Source organism: Ursus americanus, chromosome 19 (assembly GCF_024610735.1).
Source record: "Ursus americanus isolate L20-20 chromosome 19, mUrsAme1.1.p, whole genome shotgun sequence".
Classification (NCBI taxonomy): domain Eukaryota; kingdom Metazoa; phylum Chordata; class Mammalia; order Carnivora; family Ursidae; genus Ursus; species Ursus americanus.
The window spans coordinates 715,463-740,861 of record NC_142145.1 but is presented as its reverse complement, the minus strand read 5'-3'; the positions used below and the strand labels follow the sequence as shown (position 1 = coordinate 740,861).

At 59.0% G+C, this 25,399-nt stretch overlaps 1 protein-coding gene across 5 annotated transcripts in view; it reads left to right on the top strand.

Moving 5' to 3' along the window:
- The first annotated feature begins 6,783 nt into the window (after window positions 1-6,783).
- Window positions 6,784-25,399, top strand: part of NFATC1 (nuclear factor of activated T cells 1) — a 103,212-nt gene continuing 84,596 nt past the window's right edge. For 2 of the 5 annotated variants that reach the window (XM_045790306.2, XM_087869718.1), the window contains exons 1-2: window positions 6,785-7,272; window positions 20,918-22,010. In XM_045790306.2, the coding sequence (XP_045646262.2) occupies window positions 7,146-7,272; window positions 20,918-22,010 (1,220 nt within the window). In that variant the 5' untranslated portion in view covers window positions 6,785-7,145. Of the gene's footprint in view, window positions 7,273-11,175; window positions 11,494-20,917; window positions 22,011-25,399 lie in introns of those variants that run through there. The other 3 variants (XM_045790304.2, XM_045790305.2, XM_087869719.1) reach the window with 3 other exon arrangements.

Below are 25,399 nucleotides of genomic sequence, written 5' to 3'. Positions count from 1 at the left end.
TCACAGAGACCAGGGTTAGGGCTCCAACACATCTTTTTGGAGGACACGGTCCAACCCATGACCATGTTGCTCTGAAGTAACAAACAGAACGTGCTGAGTGATTGGTAGGAGCAGTCCCTGATGTGAGCAGTGCCTCCTCACTTAGCCTCACAGAGCCGAGGACCTTCCTGGTGGCTCCCAGGGCGCACGGTGGGAATTCAAACCCGGCTGCAGCGAGAAGCCGCCAGGATGGGAGCCTGAGGCGCGATGCTGACCCGCTCCGGTGCAGCTGAAGGACGTTATTCAAAACAAAAACAACCTTTAAAGCCTGTAGAAGCCTTCCTAAGGGCAAACAGCAAATGAAACATCTATTCAAAAACATCTATGCAAATCCATTAGGAAAGGCAAGAGACACTGGTATTTGAGCCAAGACGGCTCCCACCCGCAGCAGCTCAGTGAGGAGACCACTGCAGAGACAGCGGCCAGGTGCACCGGGCCCCCTGCCCCTGCCCCTGCCCCTGCCCCTGCCCCTGCCCCTGCCCCTGCCCCCGCCAGAGGGCTCTCCTCCCAGGAAGAGCAGGACTGTGGGCTTCCCCATGCTGGGCCCCTGGGAGCAACGCCAGAGGCTGGACACTTTGGGAGGGGAGTAGACTTCACTAAAATAATCCAGCCAGTCACTAAACAAACAAACAAGCGAACGGCAGTAACAAGCCCCACACTGGTGGCCGGGAGGGGGGTGCCAGAATCCAAAGTTGCTACAATATATTATCTAAAATGTCCAGTTTCCAATAAACAATTATGAGGCATGCAAAGAAGCAGGAAAGCATGACACACACATCAGGAAAAGAGCAGGCAAGACAAGCTCTAGGAGGGTCACCAGATGCTGGGTTTCACAGAAAGTCCTCCAAGGTACCCACGACGAACGTGTGCACAGAGCTGGAAGGAAGCTTGACTCAGAGTGAAGGGATGCGTGATGATACCGTCACATGAAAGACGCTGTCAGTAAAGGGGCAGAAACTATAAAGAAGGACCAAGTGAAGATTCCGGAGCCAGAAAGCACCACAACTAAAGGAAAAATCATGAAAGGGCAGAAGAAAGAGCTGGTTTACTTGAAGATCATAGAAGCTGACAACAGGGAGAAATACAATGAAGAAAAATGTAGGGAGTCCTAGAAGAGTGACAGTGTCAGCGGCAGCGGGAGAGAGAAAAACGAGAAGAACTTTGCCAAAGACCAGGTAGCTGATTTGTCGCCACTAGTAGCCTGCGTATCCAGGACACGTGATGGGTGACGAACACAGAACCACAAGCTTATGTGTCGCTGTGCAAACGCTGAAAATCAGACATGAAGACAATCTTAAAAGTAGCAAGGGAAAAATGTGTCACTTACAAGGGACTGACAGTGGCTTCTCGGCAGAGACGTGCCACGGGTGACATACTCAGAGCGCTCCAAGGGAAAAAACTCCTCTCCACCAAGAATGCGATAGTCAGCAAAACTATCTGTCAAAAATGAAGGGAATGAAGACTTTCCCAGCTTAAAAAAAAAAAAACAAAACCACCACAACAACACAGAATTTGCTGCTAGCAAACACGAGAGGATGCTCTCCAGGCTGAAAGTAAGTGCCCCAGACAGAGACCGAGTCCACACGCAGAGACAGGCTGCCCGTAAAGGGGATTCGATGGCGGGACAGGTGTAGACTCTTTCTCCTTTCTTCTGTAACCACTTAGAAACCAGTTGTATAAAACAGCATGTCTATAACATAACATTGGGCCTAAAATTAATAAAAATGTGACATACCTGTAACGTATTTGCCAATAACAACCCGAGGAAGTGGGGGGAGCAAAGCTGTGTCCTGCTAAGGAAAGGCATCCAGACGGTGAAGTGAGACCATTCTAGCTTATTGTCAGGATCGTAACCTAACTGCTTTTACTGCGCGTAACAACCGTAGAAAAGGGGAAAGGGAGTAGACCTACCTAGGACTAATGTTCATACTCATCACTGGGATTGAGTTGGTATAAATCTCAAGTAATTGTGATTAAAGTGATATGTCAGAAAAGAGTCACGGGCGCCTGGGCGGCTCAGTCGGTTAAGCATCTGATTCTTGATTTCTGCTCAGGTCGTAATCACAGGATCGTGGGTTCGAGCCCCATGTGTCCTTGTCAGGCTCTGTGCCCAGCAGGGGGTCTGCTAGAGATTCTCTCTCCCTCTGCCCCTCCCCCCTTGCACACTTGCATGCTCTCTCTCAAATAATAAATAAATGAAACTTTAAAAAAAAGTCACTTTGCACTTAAAAAAAGCAATAAAGGGGGAACAGAACAAGAAAGACATAAAAAAAGCAGGAAACAAAATAGTAATAAGGTGATGTAAATCCAAGTCTGTCAATAATGACATTAAATGTTGATCGATCAAACAAGCCAATCGAAAGGCAGAGACTGTCAAGTGGACAAAAGCAAGCAAACAGAAACCCCACAATGCAACTTGAAGCTGGAGACAGGCGGTGCACTTTGGGTTCAAAGGCTCAAATGGACCAACAGGGTGCAAAACAGTGTATCATGCCGAGAGCAGCTGGACGGGAGCTGCAGAGGCTTATACTGACGCCAGACAAATGAATTTTAACACAAAAAAAATGTAGTTAAAGATGAAGAGGGATGTTTGATGATAAAAGGGCCAACCCATCAGGAAGGCATAACAACAAGAGTCCAAAATACGTGGAACAAAGCTGAGGGAAGAAGGGAGACTAGGAGTCGTGCACTGGTAGCTAGAGACACCAAGACCCCACCTCGCACGTGGCTACAGCAAACAGACCCAAGCCCAGCAAGGAGACAGGAGACCTGAACCGCAGCACAAACCAGCAAGACCTGCGGGACGTGAGCACACGCTCCGCTCCCCGTGATGGCAGGATCCGCATCCCTTTCAAGGCCGTGGAAGGTTCTTCAGGGCATAAAACGAACAGGCACCTGGGGCCATCACAAAAGGAAGTGAGAGAGGGCTATGGAGGTGGGGTCCAGGCTTACGCGGGAGGTGATGAGGACCCTGTGCAGAAGGGGGCCGGGGAGTCAGAGGAAGGTTCTGGAGATTGGCTAAATACAGGTGGAAAGAGAGGACTCCCAGTCCTCGGTGGTGGGTACTGGGGACAGACACTGGTCCCTACATGGCCTCTCCGGTGTGGAGGGTGATGGTCATCAGGCACCACGCTGGGCAGTTTGGCTTTGACCCTGATGTCCTGGGCAAGTGTCCAGGGAAGGGAAGTGGACCAATTCATTGATGATTGAGGTTTGAGATCTGGTGGTGGTGCCCGGACTGGGTCGTCAGACTGCCTTTGGGCAGGGAGACCAAGAAAAGGCCTCTGCCCTGTCTCAGGGAAATGGGGTGGATTGAAGAGATACTCTGCAAGTCAAAGCCCAGTGCAGAATCTCAGATTCTGAGTTCATGAGTCTCTAGGAATACCTGCCCTTGGAAGTCTGAATGTGCAGACACAGGTGTGTAATCAAAGGAAACTCTTTCTCCACTCCAGTGACAGCTGTTGAGATTTACCTGCACTGGCGTTTTTAAAAATCTCTGCAGTTTACTTACAAGTTAGTAAGCCCTCCATGGTTCTGATGTCTTAGTAACGCCCATCTCCACGCTCTGGCCAGATGTCCATTCCCCAAGCACACTTCCTGGCATCTCTGACCAGCCTGGGTGCAGCCTTCCTGCCGCTCAGTGGGTGCTGTCAGGAAGAACCCACACCTGCCTGTGGACCAGCCGGAGGACCCCTGTTCCTCCAGGAGGAAGCGCAGCCCTGCTCTGGCTGGGAAAGTGCATCCAGCAGGGACCCAGCACTCACTCTTCTCTCGGGATGTCGGAGGTGATACGGGGCGGGGGGCAAACAGCAGCACCTCCTTGCCCAGCTGAGTAACAGGAGGACGGTGGGGGAGGCGGTGCTGGCTAGAACACGGGCCCAGGAGCCTCTGCCTGGGGCCGCCTGTGCCGAAGCTGCCCTGAGGATGGAGCCCCCGGGCCACTTGGGCCCGGAGGCCCAGCTGGTCTCCCCGGCGGGAGGACAGCAGCCGCCTGCAGGGCAGCTCCGGCAGGCCGAGCTCTGTGGGGTCCCCTGACCCTGGCCCGAACCGCCCACATCACAGGCCCGCGTCTCCATAGCTCAGGCTTAAACACAAGACCCACGCAACGGGGATCGCCCGGGGCTCTAGAAAATATCGAGCAGGGGGGACGCCACTCCGGGGTGCTCCAGGAGGAAGGATTTGGCATCCAAAGGGACTTTGAAAATGGTGAGCTTCTCTGGGTGTATTCGCCCCAATAATCCGCAGAAACAACAGTAACCTAAAAATAGTCTTGTTTTCTGTCCTAAGCTCCTTTTAACTTCGTTAGTCATCACCAATCCTTAAAATAAAACCCGTGTAACGTCTCTCCTGGTAGCAGCTATAAACACACCCGAGAGGAGGCCGGGGACCCAGAGGGGCGGAAGGGGAGCGCAGGGGCCGCGGCCGCGGGACGGAGGCCGGTGGCCCCGCGGTGGCCGCAGGAGCCGCCCGAGGCGGACACGGGGGCGCGCTGGCCGCGGAGCTGCCGCCGCCTCCGGAGCTCCCTGCGCCCTGGCGCGCCGCCACCGTGGTCCCGGCAACGGCATTAAACACAGGGAAACAGACGGGGATTCCGTCACCGGGCGGGGGAATAAGGAGGGCATTGAGAGCAGACAGGAAAAGAGCTTTTCTGGATGCAGTGAAAATTATTTATTAAAGAGGAGGAGGAGGAGGGGAGGAGGAGGCGACGGAGGAGGGGGAGGAGGAAGAGGAGGGGGAGCAGAGGAGGAGGAAGAGGAAGAGATGAGGAAATGGAGGAGGAGGTGGAGGAAGAGGAGGGGAGGAGGGAGAGGAGGGTGGGGGAGGAGGAGGTAGAGGAAGCAGATGGGAGGAGGAAGGGGAGGAGGGAGAAGAGGAGGAGGGGGAGGAGCCCGTGGGCCAGGCGAGCTTCAGGTTCAGGAGGCCGGGCCGGGCGCGGCTGGAAGTGCGGGAGGGGCGGACAGGAGGGGATGGGAGTCACTCATTCTTTTACTACAACTTGCCTGACCTTCCTGCCCACCCGCCCCAGGTGCGGGGCCACTAGGACCCGCGGCAGCACCATCTTTGTAAAGGGCGGGGCGAGGGCGGGGCAAGGGCGGTGCGGCCCTGGCGCCCCCTGGCGGCCCCCCAAGCAGTATGCGCGCCCCTCCCCCTCCCAGCCTCCGGCATCCCGAAAGGGTCCCCCCGTTTCAGCATCCTCGTGGGGGTCCCCTGGCCTCGGGCATCTTGATGGGGTCCCCCCAACTTCAGCATCCTCGTGGGGTCTCCCTGGATCTCAGCGTCCTCGCGAGGTTCCTTCCCGCCCCAGCTATGGTATCCACCGGGGTCACCCTGTTCCTGGGCCTGGGGCACCAAGGCACCTGCCAGAGCCAGTTCATCGCGTGGGAGCAGGTCTACAGGTAGGGACACCTAGAAAGTGTCCTTACGGACCCCCAGACACCCGCGAGGGCGCGGCGGCCCCGCCCCTCCACGCCGCCTGGCCGAAGACGTGGGTGGAAAGAGGGATTTCAGTTCTGCCCCCCGCGTGCCGGATAACCCTATAGACGGTGGTGGTGACGCGGGAGCCGCTTCCGCTGGGCACCGTCCTAGTCCTATTATTAATACGGCACCGATTAGCCACCGTCCCCTGCCCCCGTTCCCCCCAGGCCCCGGGGCGTGGAGGCATTTGGGGCATCCACTGGCGTCCTGCAGGCCTCCTGGGTCCCCGCGGCAGACACAGCTTTGCTTTTGGGGTTATTTGAAACCACATGAGGGTGTCGTGCAATAGATTTATGATTTTTGTACACCAGACGTTTTAACCGCCCTAGCGCTCCAACGCCTCGCATCCAAGGCCAACACGAAAATATGGTCCGGTTTCGGCAGCCGCGCCGAACAGAGGCAGGAGGGTTTGAGAAGAAAGTGTAAAGTGAACCGACGGCTTTGGGGAGGCTTTCCCGAAACCAGCTCCCAGTCTCAGACCCCTCCCCCATCGGTTAGAAACCCCAAAGTCGCGCCTTAAAGTGCCCCTGGCCCTCCCAGGACGGCCCGGCCCGCGGCTGGGAGCCCGGCGGCGCTGCGCCCGCGGTTCTCCCCGACTTCCCCCCGCGAGCTCACGCAACAGGCAATCTGGGTCGCTCAGATATTTACAGAGTAAAAATGACAATAACTCCACGTCCCGGGACTGCCATACAATCTGTTAGTAATTTAGCGGGATGGGAATTTCCTTTCTCGGGCCTGCCAGTGGAAGCGCTTTTCCAAATTTCCACAGCAGGGGAAGCCTGCGATTTTACATAATGACTTCAGCATGCAGGGCTCTCTCGGGCCCCCCTCGTCTCCTGCTCCCTCCGCCCCCTCATTAAAGCAGAGTGTGACTCCCTTAGGACACGGGCCGGACCCCGGCGTCCGGGCCGGTTCTTTCTTCGGGTGCGCCGGGGTCGCACCCCGTGCGCCCCTACCCTCCGCGTGCGACCCCGCCGACCCCCGTGCGCCCCCGCCCTCCGCGTGCCCCCCTGGTTGCCCCCAGTGCGCCCCTGCCGCCTCTGGTGCGCCCCCGCCGGCACCGTGCGCCCCTGCCCGCCCCCCGTGTGCCCAGCGGGCCGGGCGAGCAGCGGCCCGGCGCGGGGAGGGCAGGAGCTCGGCGACTTGTCCTCCGGGCCCTGCGCCGGCTCGGGCGGGGGCGTGATGTCACGGCAGGGAGGGGGCGCGGGAGCGGCCCGGCCGGCGGGGAGGCGGGGGAGGTGTTTTCCAGCTTTAAAAAGGCAGGAGGCAGAGCGCGGCCCTGCGTCAGAGCGAGACTTAGAGGACTCCGAACTCGCCGGCACAGTCACCGCGCCGGATCCGGCGGCCGGGCGCGGGCACCGGGGCGCGGGAGCACACCTCCGAGCTCCCGCCACCCCGCCACCCCGCCACCAAGCTCGGGTCCCAGGGCCGCAGCCGGGCCCGCCACGCGCGCACACGCCCCTCAATGACATTTCTCCGGGGCGGGCGGCGCTGAGCCGGGCCGGCGCGCGTCCGCTGGGGAAGAGGTCTGCCTTCCCGGGAGACCTGGCCGGGGCGGCGGCGCTGAGCGCCCGCTCCTCCCGCTCCTGCTCTCGCTCTTCCTGCTCCCCGCCGCCGCCGCCGCCGCGTGGATGCCAAGTACCAGTTTTCCAGTCCCTTCCAAGTTTCCACTCGGCCCTCCGGCTGCAGTCTGCGGGAGCGGAGAAACTTTGGGGCCCGCACCGCCCTCCGGCGGCACCATGAAGTCGGCGGAGGAAGGTAAGCCGGCGAGGCCGCCCCCCGCCGCGGACCCCCGCATCCCCAGCCCCGCGCCCCCCGGGGTCCCGGCCCGGGCGGGGCGAGCAGGCGCGGCCAGGGTCTGCCGCTGTGAAGGGCGCGGGCGGCGGGCGCGCGGCACAGATTGGGAAGCGGTGTCCCCCTGGTGTTTCCCCAGAGCAGCCCTGATTTCGAGCGCGCCTTCTTGCCAATAGGTGTCTCCTCTTCTCCAGCGCTGAGCGCAGCCTCGCGGCGTATCCGCTGCAGAAACTCAGTTCAAACGCAGGCGGTCTGGGGATCGGGCGAGGTTAGGGCCGTCACAACCACAAGAAACGCTTTGCGATGAAGTGAGGTTTCTTTGGGAAGGAAGCCTGGCCGGTTTCTTCCCCAGTGGGGCAAGGCCACCCCGTGGTTTAGGAGACCAGCCACACGACGGGAGGTGGGGGTCTGCGCCCCTCCCCGAGCCCGGCCGGTGGCGGAGTCTCTCTCCCCGCCCAAGCACTGTCAGGCTGGTGGCTCCACCGGCAGGACTAAAGGGCATCAGAGGCGCTGTCTGGATACAGCCCCTAATTGAAGCCATTTTGCAATCTCAAAGACGTTGAGTTCCAACCGCAGAAAGTGATTCAGGACAGTTTGCAAAGGACTCACAAGTTTCAAGCCGCTTGTTTATGGTCACAAAGGTGCATAAGTGTCTGTCCCGAAGCCACTCCTGACAGAGTCTCACAGAGTCCCTTCACCCCCCACCCACCTGGCCGAGCAGCCTGGCTCTCCTCTCCGGGGATGCTCCTGCAGGTGTCTGAAAACAGCCTCCGGAGGGGGCCACCAGCATCCTGGTTAGGGATCAGGAGAGCAAATGCGCCCAGAAACTGGGAGACAGCTTTCCAGATGCCTCATCAGTGCTGGAGAATTTTATTTAAATCACTTTAAGAAGCTGGCGAACGTGCCAGTGTGTAGCGAGGACGATTTTCCGAGGGCAGACATGCCTCCAGGGAGGAGCGTCTCGGGCGTCATCCTGCTAAGGGCCCCCCTCGCCCTGGAGCGGCTCTCCTCAAAGACTGGCAGCTCCGAGAAGGTCCTTGTCTCTAACTGAGATGAGCCCCAGGTGGTACCCTCAATAAAAGGAGATCAGTGATCTCCTCCATATTCTGTATCAGTGAAGGAAGAGGTATATTTCTTACCATTTCATCCCAGTTTAGGAAATATCTAAATGTACGCATCAGGTAATATTTACGGGACAAGCTCTTGCTATTAGAACACTTTCTAAAAAGCGTGCTGAGGTTTTGGTCGTAACTTCTTGGACACATTTTTCAGTCTGTCCCCATATTTTTCAACATCGCTTTTAAAAAATGTGGGTCTTTCAAAGTTTAGATTTCTTGACGTGAACAGTTGGTGGTCCATCCTGCGACCATCTCTTCTTTTTTACAAGAAGAAAAAGCAACTGTGGGGTGCTGGTGATTCTTCCTGTTTCCTACTTCAGAAAGGGCATTTGAAAGGGCCTCTGCGGACGGGTGTAGGGCTAGGTGCAGTAATGGCTGTAAACGGCGAGTGTGGGGATGTTTTATAAGAGCTACCACGTTAGGCAACCAGAAAGTGCGATGGAGTCCTTCCCGGGCCCAGGCCGAGGGGATGAGAGGCGCGCGGCTCCGGCAGGTCACTGCCTGCCTGGCCAGGCGCTGGGGGACGTGATCCGTCCTCTCCCCAAGGCCCGTGTGAGAGTCTGCGCGATGCCCCAGCACTTCCCTCTAGTTTAACGAGCATCTGGGTTGGAGCTCATTAAGCGCTGTTGTTTCTGAAGGCCCTGTGCTTGTTTTTCCGCGTGGAGAATGCAGAGAAATGCAAGGCCTTGTAGGTAGCCACCCACCCACCCATTCCGAGGTTGCTCCACACAGAATGCCCCCGGGCTCTCCAGGGCAGAACAAAGCTTGCTCTGTTCTCCCGACACTTAACTTCGTGGCCTTGTTTCCTAATCCAGATTAGAAAAGGCCCTGGCGCTAGCGCCCTGCTCTATCACACCCAGTGCTGGAGCTCTGTGCGCCGCGAACACCCGCAGCCACGGAGAGGAAGCGCCAAGCTAAACATTTCCATCGGGACAGGAGTGTCTGCTGAATTGGCAAATAGCTCCAAACCATTTACTAGTTGCGAGGCACAGCGGGGTGGGCGGCGGGGGGGGTTGTTGCTGGTAAGAGGAGCACTTAGAAAACTGGCCTGCCCATCTGGCTACTTTGGTTGGGGATCCGAAACTAGGTGGGGGGCAGCTCAGCCTTAGGCAGAGCGGGACTGAGTCGCCATCCCCGTGGCCAGGTGGGAACTGGGTGGGCACCTGTGCATACGGAAGTGTGAACCCACTTTCTCTCAACCTTGAACAAAAAACTGTAGTCTCCGCCTGACAGGGCTTGTTACTTACATGTAAATTTTTGGTGGGGATTAGAAGGTGGCTTCCGGGAAAACAACTGGAAAGAGAAAATGAAGTGTTCCTTCTCAACAGAAAGACTCCATTTGCCCAAAGGTCAGCAAAAAAAGCTACCTAAAACACAACCACCCTCCAACATGCATGGCAAAGTGAGGACTATTATTAGAAACAAAATCAGGCCAAAGTGAACCATAGTTTATCACTGGAGAAAACCAGCCATTTGAAAAGGGTCATGGGAGAGAAGCATGGGGGTGGGGGCCCGTGATTTGCAGGTTATTTGCTTCCGAAAAAGCAATCCCTGCAGGGCCAAAGGGCCTGCAGGGCCGAAGGGAGGGTGCCCGTTCCTTAGCAGTGGAGTTGCAGAGAGGGACATCTGTGCCACCCTGCCTTCTCTCAACCTGAGTCCCCTCCAAGAATGATTCTCAGTGTCCTATGAAGTTCCCTGCTATTCCAGACGTTGGATGGACGTGGTGAAGGCCCTGGGGACAGGCGGAAGGAACAGCTGGGAGAAACAACATAAGGCAAGCATGGTGCCCAGATGGGCCTTCGACTTCCGTTTGCTGCGGCCAGGCTGCCCTTGTGCTGGCCTTGGGTTCGGACCCCCCTGCACGCAACCTCGGAAAGCTCTGCCATTAACGCGCGGACGCTAGGAGAGCGGGCTGTGTTTAAGAAGTTGCATGACTAAAGTGAGCGGTGTAACAACGCAGCGCCGGCGGCAGGTGGGCGCTGGCCTCGAAGGAGGGCACCGGAGCTCAAAGGGGCTGCTGCTGGCCGCCAGCGCGCGGGGGCCGTGGGCCGTCTGTGAGCAACGGCAGGGCTCCACAATGCAGACGAGCGCGTTTCCAGTCCCTACGGGGAAACTCCCGTTTTCTTGGCACTTTCGGGTGATATGTTTAGCTGTGGGGGCTGGGAAATGGCACTCGGGCCGTTGTTTGTTCCAAGGGCAGAACAGCTTAGAAAGCAAGCCCGGCTGTCCAGGGGATTGCGTGTCCGCGCTCAGGCGCGCCGGCCTCTGGCAGGACGTGCATGTTGTAGACTCAGGCAGCAACCAAGACGCGCGAAATCCTCGCTCCAGAAGAGCCCGGCAGTTTGGGAGCTTTTCCCCCTAAACTTTTACGCAGATTCCGTAGGCTCGGGTGCGGTGGGCCCTCTCTTTGGAATCAGTCCCGATCTTTGCGCCACCTGGGGCCGCGCGGGTCTGCGGGGCGCGGGCGGGGGTCCTACCCGCCGGCTCTCGTCCCGTCCCCGGGCCGCCTGGGCGCGCGCCGGGGCGCACGTGGACCCCCGGGCGCGGGCGGGGGGCGGGGGACACGAGCGAGCCGCGTGCGCCCCGGCTGCCCGAAGAGTTTATTTAAAACTCGGAAGCCGGCGGCCGGGGAGCTGCTTGTTTATGTCAACCCGGAAACAGCGGGGGGGCGGGGGAGGGGGCGGGGGCGGGGGCGGGGGAGGGGCGCGGGCGGGAGTCACGTTACCCGGGGACGCGCGGGCCGGCGCCGGGCGCAGCCGAGCCCAAAACGGCACGACCACAGGTGCTCGCGGCCGGGGCTCCGACCCCGACCCCGACCCCGACCCCGACCGACCCTGACCCGGGGCCCCGGCCCCTCATTGGGCCAGGACCCCGGCCCCCGCACCCCAGACCCAGACCTGACCCGGCCGGGGCCTTGACCCCAGACCCTGGACCCCGAGCCCCTCCGCGGAGCCCAACCCCGACCTGGCCCGTCCCAACATGACGGGGCTGGAGGAGGACCAGGAGTTCGACTTCGATTTCCTTTTCGAGTTTAACCAGAGCGACGAAGGCACCGCCGCTGCCCCAGGTGGGTCCGCGCGGGGCCTGGGGAGGGGGAGGGGTCACGGGCGAGGGGTGCAGGGCCGTCGGGTTGCTATGTTCCAGGGAGCAGGGCCGGAAGGTGCGCGACCCCCGGGGTGCAGGACCCCCAGGGTGCAGGGCCCTGGGCGTGCAGGACCCTGGGGGCGGCGGTGGTGCGGCATATGGAGGTGCAGGGCCCAGGGGGTGCAGAGGCGGAATCCCGGTTCCGACCTGCAGGATCAGGGGGTGCAGGGGCGTGGGGGGTGTCTGGGGTTGGGGTGCAGGGTGCAGAGCTGCAGGCCACCCCCCCTGCAGGGGGGTGCAGGGGTCTGGGCCTGGGGGTACAGGAACCAGGCAGGGGTGGCCTGGGGGGGGTGCCCTGCCCCCAGGGCACTGGGGGACCTACTAAGAGGGATTGAGTGTAATGGGGAGTTGTAGGTGGCTGGGAAAGGCCAACGTTCAGGTTTGTTGCCCAGCGGCTGTAATATGGACTTGGCGGGGGGGGGGGGGGGGGGGGGGCACCTGGGTAGCGCAGTCGTTAAGCGCCTGGCTTCGGCTCAGGGTGTGATCCTGGCGTTCTGGGATCAAGCCCCTACCTCAGGCTCCTCCGCTGGGAGCCTGCTTCTTCCTCTCCCACTCCCCCTGCTTGTGTTCCCTCTCTCGCTGACTGTCTCTCTCTCTGTCAAATAAATAAAATCTTAAAAAATATATATGGACTTCGGGGTCACAGAGGTCAGGTCCCTGCCTCTGGGTCACTCGAGTGTGGGGTCTGTCCAGAGGTCCTGCTGGAGGGGTGTCTCCTCCAGGGTGCTTGCTAGTGCTGCTGACGCCAGGGGACACAAATGTCCAAGGCCCTGGACTTGGACACTGTCAAGGGACAGGTGGTGAGCGGCTGTGGCCAGAGGGCAGGGGGCCACAGAGCCCCTCCAGACCTGTCCCTGAGCAACCTCCCTCCCCTGGCCCTCCCAGAAGCAGCGTCTAGGGGAACCAGCCCTCAGGGGCTCAGACAGAGCCTTCGTCTCTTTCATTTTCTCTTCTCGGCAAAAATGAAGGTTTCAGCTAAAGAACAAAAATACACGAAACCCCCAGCCTTCTGGAGTAGAGGAGTAAGGGCACGAGCTACTGAATAATCCCAGCCGGCTCGGAGGCCTCGGTGTCTGCGGGGGTGGGTCCGGCGGGGAGACCCCAGCGCCGCCCCCCTTTCTGTCCTGCCCACGTGGCGGAGAAGCGAGGAAGCTGACCGCGGCACACTTGGCTCGCACACCACGGCATCGCTGTGATGATTGTATAATATTTTCCATGTCGTTCACCGCCCCTCTTTTAAAATCTGTAACGTCCTGTTCATTTTTAAAAAATAAACGTTCCAGCCAGGCAGAGGCTGCCTGAACTTTGTTATCTGTACCCCGTCTTTGTCTTCCGCGGCTGTGGGTCCCCAGGCCTCCGGGGTCGGCGAGAGCCAAGGCAGTTGTCTGGGAGAGATTGGGATGGAAGTGGAGAAATGGTCCCTGAGGCCTTCTTGCTTTCATGCCTGGGTCCGGCTGCCTGCACGGCTCCTCAGGAGCGTCCATCAGAAGATTTTCATCCCCGTGTCAGTCCTCTTAGCAAGCGTCTGTAGTGAGAGGTGTGCGGTCAAAGTGTGGGTCGTGCTTGTGTGACCTCTGTATTGTGTGACCGTCTGGACAGGCCTCCCTCTGCTGGGCCCCGTGGGTCCCTGGGACCGTTCCTGCGTCCTCAGGCTTGCTGCCGTGCTGGCGTGCACAGAGCGCAGCTCTCTGTGGCTTCTCTGACTCGGGGCTCCCAGAGGCAGGGAGGGCCTCACCGCCGCCTTGTGCCTCCCTGAATGTCTGCTCCAAACTGACTGACTGGGAGCCAGTAACATTCTTAAGGCTGCTTTTAATCATCTCAGCCTAGTCGGTGCCCCATCCCCAGGCTCCCAGGGGAGCTCAGTCCAGGGAAAGCCTCCTGCAGGAAGGCCTCCAGGGTGTGAGCACCTGGGGCCCAGCATTCACCAGGCTCTGGGGGAAGGGAGGCCTTGGGCAACTTGGAGGCAGCTCTGGGCAGAGGAGGCCAGGCAGAGAAAGAAAGGACTCTTTCTCCTCGTGTGGTAGAACTTGCTAGAAAACATTCATTTTTTTGACATATTTTTGTGAGCGGTATTCATTTTTATTAAGATTATTTCCTAAGAGCAGTTTTGGGTTCACCGCAGAAGCAGGAGGAAGGTCGAGTGTTCTCCCCTAGACCCCTGCCCTGACACAGCTCAGCTGCCCAGTCATTTAACACCTGCCCAGAGAGGGGCACCTGTTACTGCACCGACCTTCATGGACACGCCATTCTCACCCATAGTCCACAGCGGACACTAGGGCTAGAAATGCCCCGCGCTCGGCCTCTGCGTCCCTCCTTCCCCCCCCAGCTCCCGGCCCCCACGGTCTGTACCGTCTCCATGGTTCTGCCTTTTCCAGAACGTCTGAGGGCTGGAGTCACACAGGACGTCGCCTTTTCCGGTGGGCTTCTTGCACTTGGCGATGCGCACTCCAGTTTCTCTGTCGTTTCCGTGGCTTGTCGCTCATTTCTGTTTGGTGCTGAGCAATAGCCCGCTGTCTGGATGGACCACGGCGCACGGCTCCATCACCTACTGATGGACGTCTGTGGTTGCATCCGGGTTGTCCTTTCTTTTTGTTTTTATTCGTTATAGTATTGTAATTACTAAACATTAAATTAATTATCACGTTGCTGTGTTGTTACATTAAATTCTCTAGCCATTAATGGATGATAGAAACGGCTTCTCATTATTTCTGGAATGAGTCTGGATATAAATAAGTGAACGGGTGACTCCCATGGAGTTGGGCCGTGAAGCAAGGTAACACAGCCTAATACAGCACACACGGGGACCGGCGCTCTGTCTAAGGACCCGGGAGTGGCCGTGCCCACTGGTGTCTGTCACGGCTCCTCCAGGGCTGTGAGTGGCGTCCACCACCACGCACGCGGTCACTCCCATCACTGCGTGCCCCCCTTGGGCCTGTGGCGCCCACAGGGGTCGTGTCTTCCCCGTGCTTCAGAGATTGGAGTCCTTTCTTTCCACGGCGCTCGGCAGGCGCAAGTAGTAACCATTACTTGAGAGAAAGAAAAGAGGATTTTTGAAATAATTTGCCCCAGGGCTGGGCAAGAGTGTCGTTTGCACTCCCAGGGCCTCCTCAAGTCCCTGAGGCCACTGGCCCTGTCCCCCGCGGGCAGGAGGCTGGCTGGGAGGAGGGCGTCCCTCCGGAGAGGAGGGGGCGAGGAGGCCCGTCCCTTCGGTCTCAGGAAGTGGCTGCCTCCTGTGGGCTGGGAGGCGGGCGTGGCCCTGCTTCCCACCCGGGCTCCTGTGTTCCGAGTTATTTTGGCCCCAAAGCTGCCAGTGTTGTCGCCCTGGCAACTTGGGAGGAAGTTGGCCAGGCCTCTGGGTCGGAGCTGGAGTGTCCCCAACAGACAGGCCACCTCGCGCCCTGAGGCGGCAGGTCTGCAGTGGGCACCACGGGCGGCCCCTCGCGGTTCACGTAGACAGGGGACGTCTCTGGAGGGACCTTCATTCCTGAGTCCCTGCTCAGCAGTGTGACGATGATGGGAGGAGACCCGGGGTCTCTGGTGCTGGGGGCTCGGGGAGGGTGGGCCCTGCCCCCAAGCGGGGGTCTCGGGGCGTGCCGTCTGCTTGCGGGACAGGCGTCTGCGTGCGTCGTGTGGGCAGCGCACCCTCTACAGTTTGTCCCGGAGTTCCGACGATGCTCTGGTGATCTGTGTCTTCATCAGAGGAACGTGGCAGCTGGTGACAAATAACTCGGATGTTTTTTGATTCCTTAAAAACAGGGAATGAGAAGGTGGAGGCCTGAGGTAACGAGATGTGTGCAGAGGTGCCGTTAGGGTACCCCGCGAGCTTTGATGTGGGGGGTGCCGTCAGGGCACCCCCGCGAGGGGCAGTGGGGGGGCGCCGTCAGGGCACCCCCGCGAGGTGTGGTGCGCGGGGGCACCGGGCTGGACCGAGGCCGGGACGGAAGGCGCGGTGCGCTTGTGTCTGGAAGCCGCGGTAGCGTGTGCTGCCATGATGGGGCCATTCTCCTGGCCTGAGAGAGCTTGCTCCCGGCAGGTTGTTGAGCCCCCCGGTGGCTCCCCGTGTTCTGTGTGTCCCCACAGCGGCCCTGGCCACTGACGCACACCTCCGCGTGCTCCGCATCAGCAGCGCCCGGCAGCAGGCTCTGGGCAGGAGTGTGCTTCGGTTTTGTGTTGTTTTGTTTCCACTACCTGGGAAATTCTCACCCCACTGCCTGGTAGCCGTGTGGTTTCCCTGGTGGGGACGTCCACTCGGGCGTCCTGGAGGACAGGACCCTGCGCCCCAGCTGCTTGGGACATCCAGCTTCGTGTCCTGCGTGCGGGTCAACCCCAGCAGGTGCCAGAGGGGAGAAGCAGGGCCGGGGCATCTCAGTTTGTGGGAGATGAGGGGAGCCGCGAGGGCCCGCGGAGGGCAGGTGCCGGGCGACGAGCCCCAGTAATGCCCAGACGCTGTTTGGTTCGGGAGAAGGGACGTGGATACACCTTTTTGGTGGTGGATCAGGAATGACAAAATTGTCTGGTTCTGAAATAAATTCTTTCTCTGCATGAGACGAAACCCTTCTGACAACTCTGGTGTGGGTTTGCCGAGCGCTGGACCAGTCTGGCCACAGCAGGCATCCTCCACCCACCCTGGTGTCCGGCCCCGTGTCCCCAGGGCACCTTGCCCGGGGCTTTGTGACTCCAGGGTGGACGTGTGAGAACCAGGAGGCAGGGGCCGGTCGCGTCTTCCAAGGACGAGCCACACTTTTATTCCCGGTTAGCGCGGTGAACCGTTCCGAATACACTCTGCAGGATCCGTGCGTGAGCTGGGGCGGTTTCTTTCATGCTCACCTGCGCTGTAACTTAATGAACGCTCCTTGGCAGACAGCCAGGCTCCGAAGACGTCGGCGGAACGTGACCCTGATGGGTGCCGAGCGCATCAGTGGCTCCCGAGGTGAAGTGAATCAGCCGAAAGTCTCGGGATTGTTCAGAAGGTCCCTGGAAGTGTTTTCATTCCGTGTAAATGTAATCCTTTGAATAGTGAAGTAATTCGGATTTGAATACGGTTTAGGTGGGTAGTGAAAGCAAGCAGGTGGGAGGGAGGAGGGAGGGGCAGGGCGAGCCGCCTCCCGTGACGCAGGGGGGCGAGCTGGGACCTCCCCCTTGCATGTGTGTCTGTTCTAGGAGAGAGACCTTGACTGTCCAGCAGCCCCCAGCTCCTCGGTTGAGCGTTCCTGATGGAGTTCAGGCATTTAAGGGTTTCATTTTGCAATTTGTTCGATTAGGGAAAAGTCACGCTTTAGGTGAATCTTTTTTTTTTTTTAAATAAAAGCTTTGTTTTTTTCTTTTCTCACTGAATTATGATTATTGACAGACTGGTTCACATAAAGGCCGCTCTTAGGATGTTCTGAGAGTCGGGGGGCCCTTCCTGCCCTACACCCCTTGTCTTCCGGGCCCTAGAGAACACTGTGCTCACACACGCTGGTCAGACCCGCCTCACTCTGCCATTTCACCCAGAACCCCCAGTGCCCCCCCACGCCCCCACCGCCCTGTGCAGTTGGACCCTCAGGGCTCCAGGCACCCAGGAGCAGGGGCTGAGTCCCGCGGGCAGCTGGTGGGGAACCCCCAGACCTGCTCTTCTGATTGCTAGGATTTGTTTTTTAAATCTTGGGATTACCTTCCTGCCAATAAATGTTAGTGCAACCGTGGGCTCAGCTCTCTCTCTCCCTCAGACTGATTTTAAATTTTTTAACGAGCCTTTACTCCCAATGGGGGACTCAAACTCACAACCCCAAGACCAAGAGTTGTACCCTCTTCTAGCTGAGCCAGCCAGATGCCCCATCTCTTAAAATAAATTGTAGACACCCGTGATACTCAACTGGGGCAAGAAACGTGGGGATTGGTCCATTAAACCTCGCTGGAGGTCCAGACAACCTGAGAGAGTCCTGGGAGCTGGGGAGGCCTGGGGGCCCATCGCAGAGGCATCACGGACTCCTCGCGGGCGTGCCTTCATGACACTCGTTGATACTCACGACGACCTCTAATATTCGACGTCAACCTCGTGCCGCGTGCTTTGTCCACTGTACTTGGTGGTTTCTCTTCAACATGGAAACACATTCTTCGCCAGATGCGAGGTCCTCGTGCCTCACACAGGTACAGGGGCTCGAACGCAGGGCCCACACTGAGTGTGTTCACGCCAGCTGGGGGTGGGCCAGGGCCTGGGGGGGCCTCGTCTGTCTGGGAGGGTCTGGCGAGGTTGTCCCCGTCGTTAGGACGTTGCTGCCTCGAGGTCAGAGTTCCTCAGGGGGCAGGCAGGCTGCACACTTCATAGCTGCTGCTCAGGGACCCCTCCAGAGAAGGCACAGCCCCTCGTGCCTGTGGGCTCTTTGGGGCCCCCCCGGGGTGTTTCATCCACCCCGAAAAGCCGAAGGGGAGCTGAGCCCACAGCAGAGCGGCATGGTGGTTCTCTCTCGGTGGGCCCAGCACGGCGTGATGGCCGTGCTGGCGGAGGTGATGTCCGGGTGTGCTGGGGGCAGACAGAGCAGGAGGGGCTGGGCTGGGACGTCGGCAGACCCCGCACTCACCCAGGTGCAGGAGGAGCTGGCGATGGCCAGAAAGCTATGTGCCGCCTGCACGGGCGGCTGTCGGAAACGCGTGTGTTCCAGACGCCTGCACACATGGCGGCCCAGAAGGCGGGGGTCTGTGGCCCGTCGTGAGCCAGATGCCAGGGACGGAGGGAGGCGGACATCTCTTTAATTCAGGCCTAATTATATGCCAGACATAATAAAGTTATCTGCTGAAGTCTCCATCCTAAAATTCCTGCTCTCTGCGTGTGTAGAATGAACTCCCACTCGCATTATTAATATTCTCAGCATTGGTCACTTGATAAGAATGATTGTCACATGATGACGGATGCGTCGCCCTCACCCAGCCTGCCGCGCCCTGCGCCGGTCAGACCGTGAGCCGTAGCCGTACGTACGCGCGTGTGCCCGTGTGTGTGCGGAGCCCGCGTGAAGACACGTGTGCTCGTGCGTGTCTGAAGCACACACGTGGAGATGCGTGTGTGTGTGAAAATACACGTATGTACAATACGTGCACATAGTGCACTAACGTGCTCGTGCCTGGAAATGAGTAACTTTTGGTGCAGGTGAATCTCTCGGACGCCTTTCACTGAGGGAATGGTAATTAGCGTTCAGGCCCCTGCAGCTCCTGGTAAGTCCTGCGCTGGGCAGGCCCTCCCGAGGATCAGCCTGCCTTCTGCGGGGCTTGCTTGCCGCGTCTCCCCTCCCCCGTACCCCACCCCCCCGCCGCTGCCGGGGGGACCCCCCTGGACGACGTCCCATCAGGCACCTGTGCGGTAGCCGACTGGGCCAGTGCGGGGGTGGGGAAGTGTTGAGGGCAGATGTGCTGGGGGCCCCCCCCCGCAGCCGCTGCACCACCTCTTCCTGAGGAAACTTGACCTTCTCTGCAAAGTGCCTTTCCTGGGTTTTTAACTCCTTGTTTGATTTTTACAAAGATTGTAATTTTAAACTTTTGATGGCAGTGTTTGTGTTCAGGCCATCAGCGAGCGTGTGAGGGTGTGATGGGGATGCCGCGAGTGTCGTTGAGCATGGGACACAGTCCCAGGGCTGGCAGCACAGGAGCCGGTGGTGGGAGGCCCAGCGCCCCGCCTCCTGCCCTGCGGAAACCAGGGCCTGGTCCTTTCCTCGCGCTCCGTGTCGGGGGTCCTGCTCGCCCATGGTCCGTGGGAGCAGACTGGGGGGGACCGCGACTGGAGACGGGCAGCTGGGTCTCTGCGGGCATGAGCTCCAGGGCTCGTGCATTCACAGCGGTCCTGAGGGGACCCCTTCCTGGCCCTTGAAGCTCTCCCTGGGCAGGGCTCTCTCCCCCAGGGCGTTCTGCTGTCTGGCAGAGCATCTGGAATGCTGATGCTGTCTTGGGAAGGGGGCGGTCCTGTGCGCTCTCCCAGGCCACCTGTGAGGCTCCTGGCTTCTCACCAGGCTTCCTGGAGGAAGAAAGGCGTTTGGGGAATAGCAGACAGTTCCTGGGGGGCTTTCCGAGCAGTGGAAGCAAGGACTGTGAGAGCCTGATGGCCAGAAGTGGTGGAAGGGCTCCTTCTGGCGATAAGTGCTAGCAGACGCAGACGCAGACGCAGACGCCCGCCTGTTTGGGGCGCTAGACTCGCTTCTGTCCGTCAGCACAGTGGGGTTTGAACCAGCGCTCCAAGACCCTTCATTTCCATGGTCGGTCTGTGTGGGTTTCTGGTCACAGCGCTGCGGAAGGGCGCCCTGTCACGGAACCACGTCCCTTCAGGGTAGTGCGCTAACCCAGGGCCGGTGTCCGGTTTCCATGTGCGCGTCCATTATTTAGAGACCCGGAATACGCCTCTCTCGGTGCTCAGTAATGAGGTGCCAAGATGTTGTCAAATGTCTTTTCAAATAGGAAATCCAGAAATGTGGCTTTTCTGTTAAAAATTACTAATTACACTAGTAATGATTTTATAAAATATAGTTTATTGAGGTTATAATTAACATATAATGATTCTTAAATCTAGTTGTGTATTAATATCCTCTGCTCTTTTTTCCCCCTGAAACAGGGATTCCTAGGCCCTGAACTACTGTCAGAATTTACATGAGAGAGACCCCAGAATCTATGTTTCTGTCTGATCCTCGAGGTGTTTTCTTTGTAGCTACTGGTTAAGGCAACTTGACCGTGATTAGCTTATTAAATCTCTTTAAACGTCCAGGTTCCTATAGCTAAAGTTCACCCGTCCCCCCACTCACCCGCCCACCCGCCCATCCACCAGTCCATCCCTCTGTTTAACAAACTGGGGAACTTTGACGTGCCAGGCACAGTCTTAGGCTCTGAAGACAGCCACGAAGTAAAGTAAACTGAGGCAGGCAGGGGTTCCTGCCCTCACAGAACTTGCTTTCTCCGGGTGAGAGAGATGATGGACAAGATGATGCTAAGTGTTGAGGAAGAGATCAGCTGGGGAGGATGACGTGGCTGTTGGGTTGGGGACTGAAACCTGGGAAGGCTGGGGAGGGCGGTGTTTGAGGGAAGAGCAGAGGGAAGGAGGGAGGGGGTGTCTCTGTAGAGGCAGGACCCTTGGGGCAGAGGGAAGCCCGCGGAACCCGAGGGTGGTGTGAGGGGCAGTGGGTGCCCTCGTGCTGGAGAGCGGAGAAGGGAGGGTGGCCCCGGGCCTTGTGGGCCAGGAGGGAGCCCTTGGAGCATCACTGAGTGGCGTTTCAGCGGAAGTGTCCTGGGCTCCAGGCCTGGGCGTGCGTGGTGCCGATGGGCTCACTAGCTGTGGGTGTGTTTTCTGGTGACGACTGGCCCCTCACGCCATCTTCCTTTCTGTCCCTTTCCAGAGCACTATAGTTATGCACCCTCTAGCATCAGCTCAGCTCTGCCTCCCGGCTCGACTCACCCCTCGCTGCCGGCGCCGTGCCACGACCTGCAGACCTCGGCCCCGGGCATGCCGGCCGCGGCGGCAAGTCAGCCCCCGGGCTACGGTGGGCCGGTGGACAGCGGGCCCTCGAGCTACTTCCTCCCCTCCAGCCACATCAGGCCCAACGGAGCCCCCGCCCTAGAGAGCCCTCGCATCGAGATCACCTCATACATGGGGCTGCACCACGGTAACAACCAGTTTTTCCATGATGTGGAGGTGGAAGAAGTCCTTCCCAGCTCCAAGCGGCCCCCGTCCACGGCCACCCTGAATCTGCCCAACCTGGAGGCCTACCGAGACCCATCCTGCCTGAGCCCAGCCAGCAGCCTGTCCTCCCGCAGCTGCAACTCTGAGGCCTCATCCTACGAGTCCAACTTCTCGTACCCCTACGCTTCCCCACAGACGTCCCCGTGGCAGTCGCCCTGTGTGTCCCCCAAGACCACGGACCCCGAGGAGGGCTTCCCCCGTGGCCTGGGGGCCTGCGGCCTGCTCGGCTCCCCCAGACACTCGCCCTCCACCTCACCCCGCACGAGCGTCACGGAGGAGAGCTGGCTGGGGGCCCGCACATCCCGGCCCTCATCTCCCTGCAACAAGAGGAAATACGGCCTCAACGGCCGGCAGCTGTCCTGCTCCCCGCACCACTCGCCCACGCCATCCCCACGCAGCTCGCCGCGGGTCAGTGTCACCGACGACACCTGGCTGGGCAACAGCACACAGTATACCAGCTCCGCCATCGTGGCCGCCATCAACGCCCTCAGCACCGACAGCAGCCTGGAGCTGGACGGCGTCCCCATGAAGGCGCGCAAGACCACCCTGGACCACTGTCCCTCGGTGGCACTCAAGGTGGAGCCAGCCGGCGAGGACCTGGGGACCACACCGCCCACGTCCGAGTTCCTGCCCGAAGAGTTCCCGTCCTTCCAGCACATCCGGAAGGGTGCCTTCTGCGACCAGTACCTGTCGGTGCCGCAGCACCCATACCAGTGGGCCAGGCCCCGGTCCCCGACATCCTACACCAGGTGAGCGCGGCGAGGCTGTGGCGAGGCTGCGGGCCGTGGGGCTGGGTTCTCGTGGCCTGGGGGCGGAGGTCCAGATGCAGGCGCTCGCGGGGCTGCTTCCTCCCGAGTCCTCCCCAGCTTCGGGCTCGGTGTGGAGTGTTGGCCTCCCCTGTTTGAGAAACACCCTTCCATCACTGCCTCAGCGCCATGCGGTGTTCTCCCCGCCTGGGCCTATCTTCAAACCCCCCTTTTTACGAGGACACCCTAAAGACCTTGTCTGCGCTGAGTAACCTCCTTCAAGGTCCCGTGTCCAAATCAGGCCGCATTCTGAGGTGCGGGGGGTTGGGGTTCCAGCACGTGAATTCTGGTGGGGGCAAGTCAGCCCATAACAAGGGCTTGCGCACACGTGCACTCAGGTTTTTGGTTTTTTTTTTTTTAATAAAACCAAATGATCCCTCTCCTGTTTGTGTGTTCGCCTCTGCCGCTCACCCACTTTCTTTCTCCCGCCTAATTGCTGTCACCGCACGGGTGCAGATGGGGCCTCGGCTCAGCAATTCCCCAGGGCGGCGAGCCCCGCTCCCCGCAGTCGGCCCTGCCCGCGTTTGGAGAACAACATGCCGCCTCGTCCCAGGAGACGGGCGCCTGCTCCCCGGCAGTCTGGCGACGGAGAGCTCAAGCGTGCTCCCAGCACCGCGGACTGGGTTGTTGATTTTTCTTTCTCGCGGTGTGCAGGCTGCCGCCACTCCACTGGGTCCACTTACTCAGCGCACTGTTTTTATTTTTAACTAAACAGCTTTCCCAACAGGTGGGCCACTAATGACCCCTGGCAGAGTGCTTTCTGCTCCAGGATTTTTATCAGGCATGAAACGTGCCTCCCCTCGCGGGGTGCGTCCCCCTGCCCCCCCGGGAAGCACACGCAGCTGCACACATGCTTCTGCATGTGGTACCGGGTATCCTGGGCTTGGCGTTGGGTTCTTCCCGTCCCTTTTTCTTTGGAGGGCCTTCTGGAAGCAGCACTGGGGAGAGGGATCCGCGGGTTCCAGCCGTGTGCACCATGCAGGAGGGAAAGCCAGTCGGCAGGGTGACTCGATACCAAATTTGCTGGGCTCTGCTCAGAGCCTTTTTCCACAGTGAGAGCCTGTGACTCGGGGGTCATTGGGTTGTAGGTTCTGGGCAAACCCAGATAAACCTTCTGAAAGTTTGTGGCAAAAACCCAATGTGAGACTGACAGTTTCTAGAGCAGTCAGACAGTGAACGCCACCTTTCTAGTGGCATGACGTGTAGACTAGGAGTCCGTTAAGAGGAAACAAGAAAGCGAAGATCACCCTGGTTTCTGTTGCCCTGCATTAGGCTGTGTCCACATTTCTATCCCAGCTTACGCTTCGTACCCCACAGCTCGAGAGACTGCTATAGTCACAGGTCTCATCCGAACAAACATATCTCAGCACCTGGCTTTCCGTCATGAACGTGGGAATTTAAAAAAACCTGTTTGGAAGCATTTAAAAATTTTTAAGAACAGTTTATGCCCACTGTACTTTTTCATAATTTTTAAGTAAAAATACGAATATTTCGAAGCTAACTATCTCAAGCACAGAGGCTCACATGCTGCCGTTTACTACCACCTGCGTTTTCATGGCCCATGAAGGCCGTAGGCACTCGTCACGGGCCCTCACTGGACTCTCGCGGTCAAGACCACAGGCGGTAAGCGTGGCACGGGGACACGTGGCCATGCCAGTCAGCCCTGTGTGTCGGTCTGTGCTCGGGCCGCTGTCGCGGTGCCACGGGCCCGCGGTGTCCCCGACAGACGTTTGTTTCCCACGGCCAGAGGTTAGGGCGCCCGTGGGTTGGCTCGTTGTGAGGCCTAGACGGCTGCGTTTCTTCTGTGCCGGTGTCTGTGTCTGGATGTCCCCTCTTTGCAAGGACGCCAGCCACAGGAGCAGGGCCCACCCAGTGACCTCGCGGTAACGTGACCCTGTGTCCAAACACTGTCACATTCTGAGGTCCTGGTGTTAAGACTCCAACCCATGAATTTTGGGGGGGACGCAGTTCAGCCCAGAGCACCCAGCTTCGCATCTGCATGAGGATGGCAGGATGCCTTTAACAGTGGCCCCATTGTCGCCTCTTTGGAGGCTCTTTCGACCGACTGCCGGGCGTCTGTGGGAACTCGGGTGTTCCTGGCCGGCCACCGTGGGTGTGGACCAGATGAGTCTGACTCTATAATCGGGACGCACGCCGCTGTCTTTGTCTTCAGAGTTTTCGCAGTAATTGCGTGGTCCCGGGGATCTTCCCCCATCTCAGAGCTCCCCGGTGGGGGTGGGGTGGGAGGAGCGGGCGCCTAACATTCCTGTGAGCTCAGTGAGCAAACAAAACCCTAGAGGCTCCCAGCTTCCCTCAGGAGGTTGGAAGCTAACCTTTCCCCCTGTTTTGGTTCCACATCGAAATGTGTTTCCTGGTCCCTGGTTCTGTTCCCCTGTGGTCCTGTCAGCTGGTGCCCCGGGGCAGCTGGGTTCAGGGTCAAAGGAGAGGTCAGGGCGTTGTACCCACAGGCGGGGGTGGCCCGACCAGACTTCCTGCCCCACTCCTGCCAGCGCCACGGACGTCAGCAGGGTCTCCGCTGTGCAACCCCAGTGCCACGTTCTGAACATCTCTGTCATCTGGGACATGGAGAATTTGTCACCAATCTGCCTTTCCCGTCATGCGTGTGCTTCTGACTTCATCCTGCCAGGAAAAGTGTGCAGCGCTAGCCTTTCCCAACAACTTTGGATGCTACGGGATCTTTCCCCTGTGGGGTCTTTTTTATCCATACAGCGTTTATGGTGACCCCTCTGTGCAGAGCGTTCTGAGAGGCCCACAGCAGTCAAAAATGATACTTAATTCTTAGTGCAGTTGAAAAAATTATGTTGTTTGTGAAACTAACAATAGTATTTGATAGAACTTCATAGTTTTATAGTTTAAATTTCTTTTAGAGTTTAACAGAATGATACATCTGTTCTTAAAGCTTGGGAAATGCACAGAAATCACGGTGACAACTTAGAGTCCCCCCCCAAAAACCCGGAACTGTAAGCTATTTTAAGTCTCTTCAGAAAGGAGAGGGTTTCTGTGATGACGATGCCAGTGGTTACAGCCAGCTTCCCAGGTCAGCCTTGACCCCACTGCTGAGGCAGCTGGTGTTTGCGCGGGAGGCGGGGAGGCTGGGAAGGGCCGCGTGTGCAGAGGAGCGGGGCCGGGGGGCGGGGGTGCTGGGGAGGGAAGGCTGGGGAGGGCCGCGTGTACAGGGGGCAGGTGGGGTTGGGAGGGCCCCGTGTGCAGAGGAGGGTGGGCTGGGAAGGGCTGCGCGTGCAGAGGCAGGGGGAGCTGGGGAGGGCCGCGTGTGCAGGGGGCGGGGTGGGGTGGGGAGGATCATGTGTGCA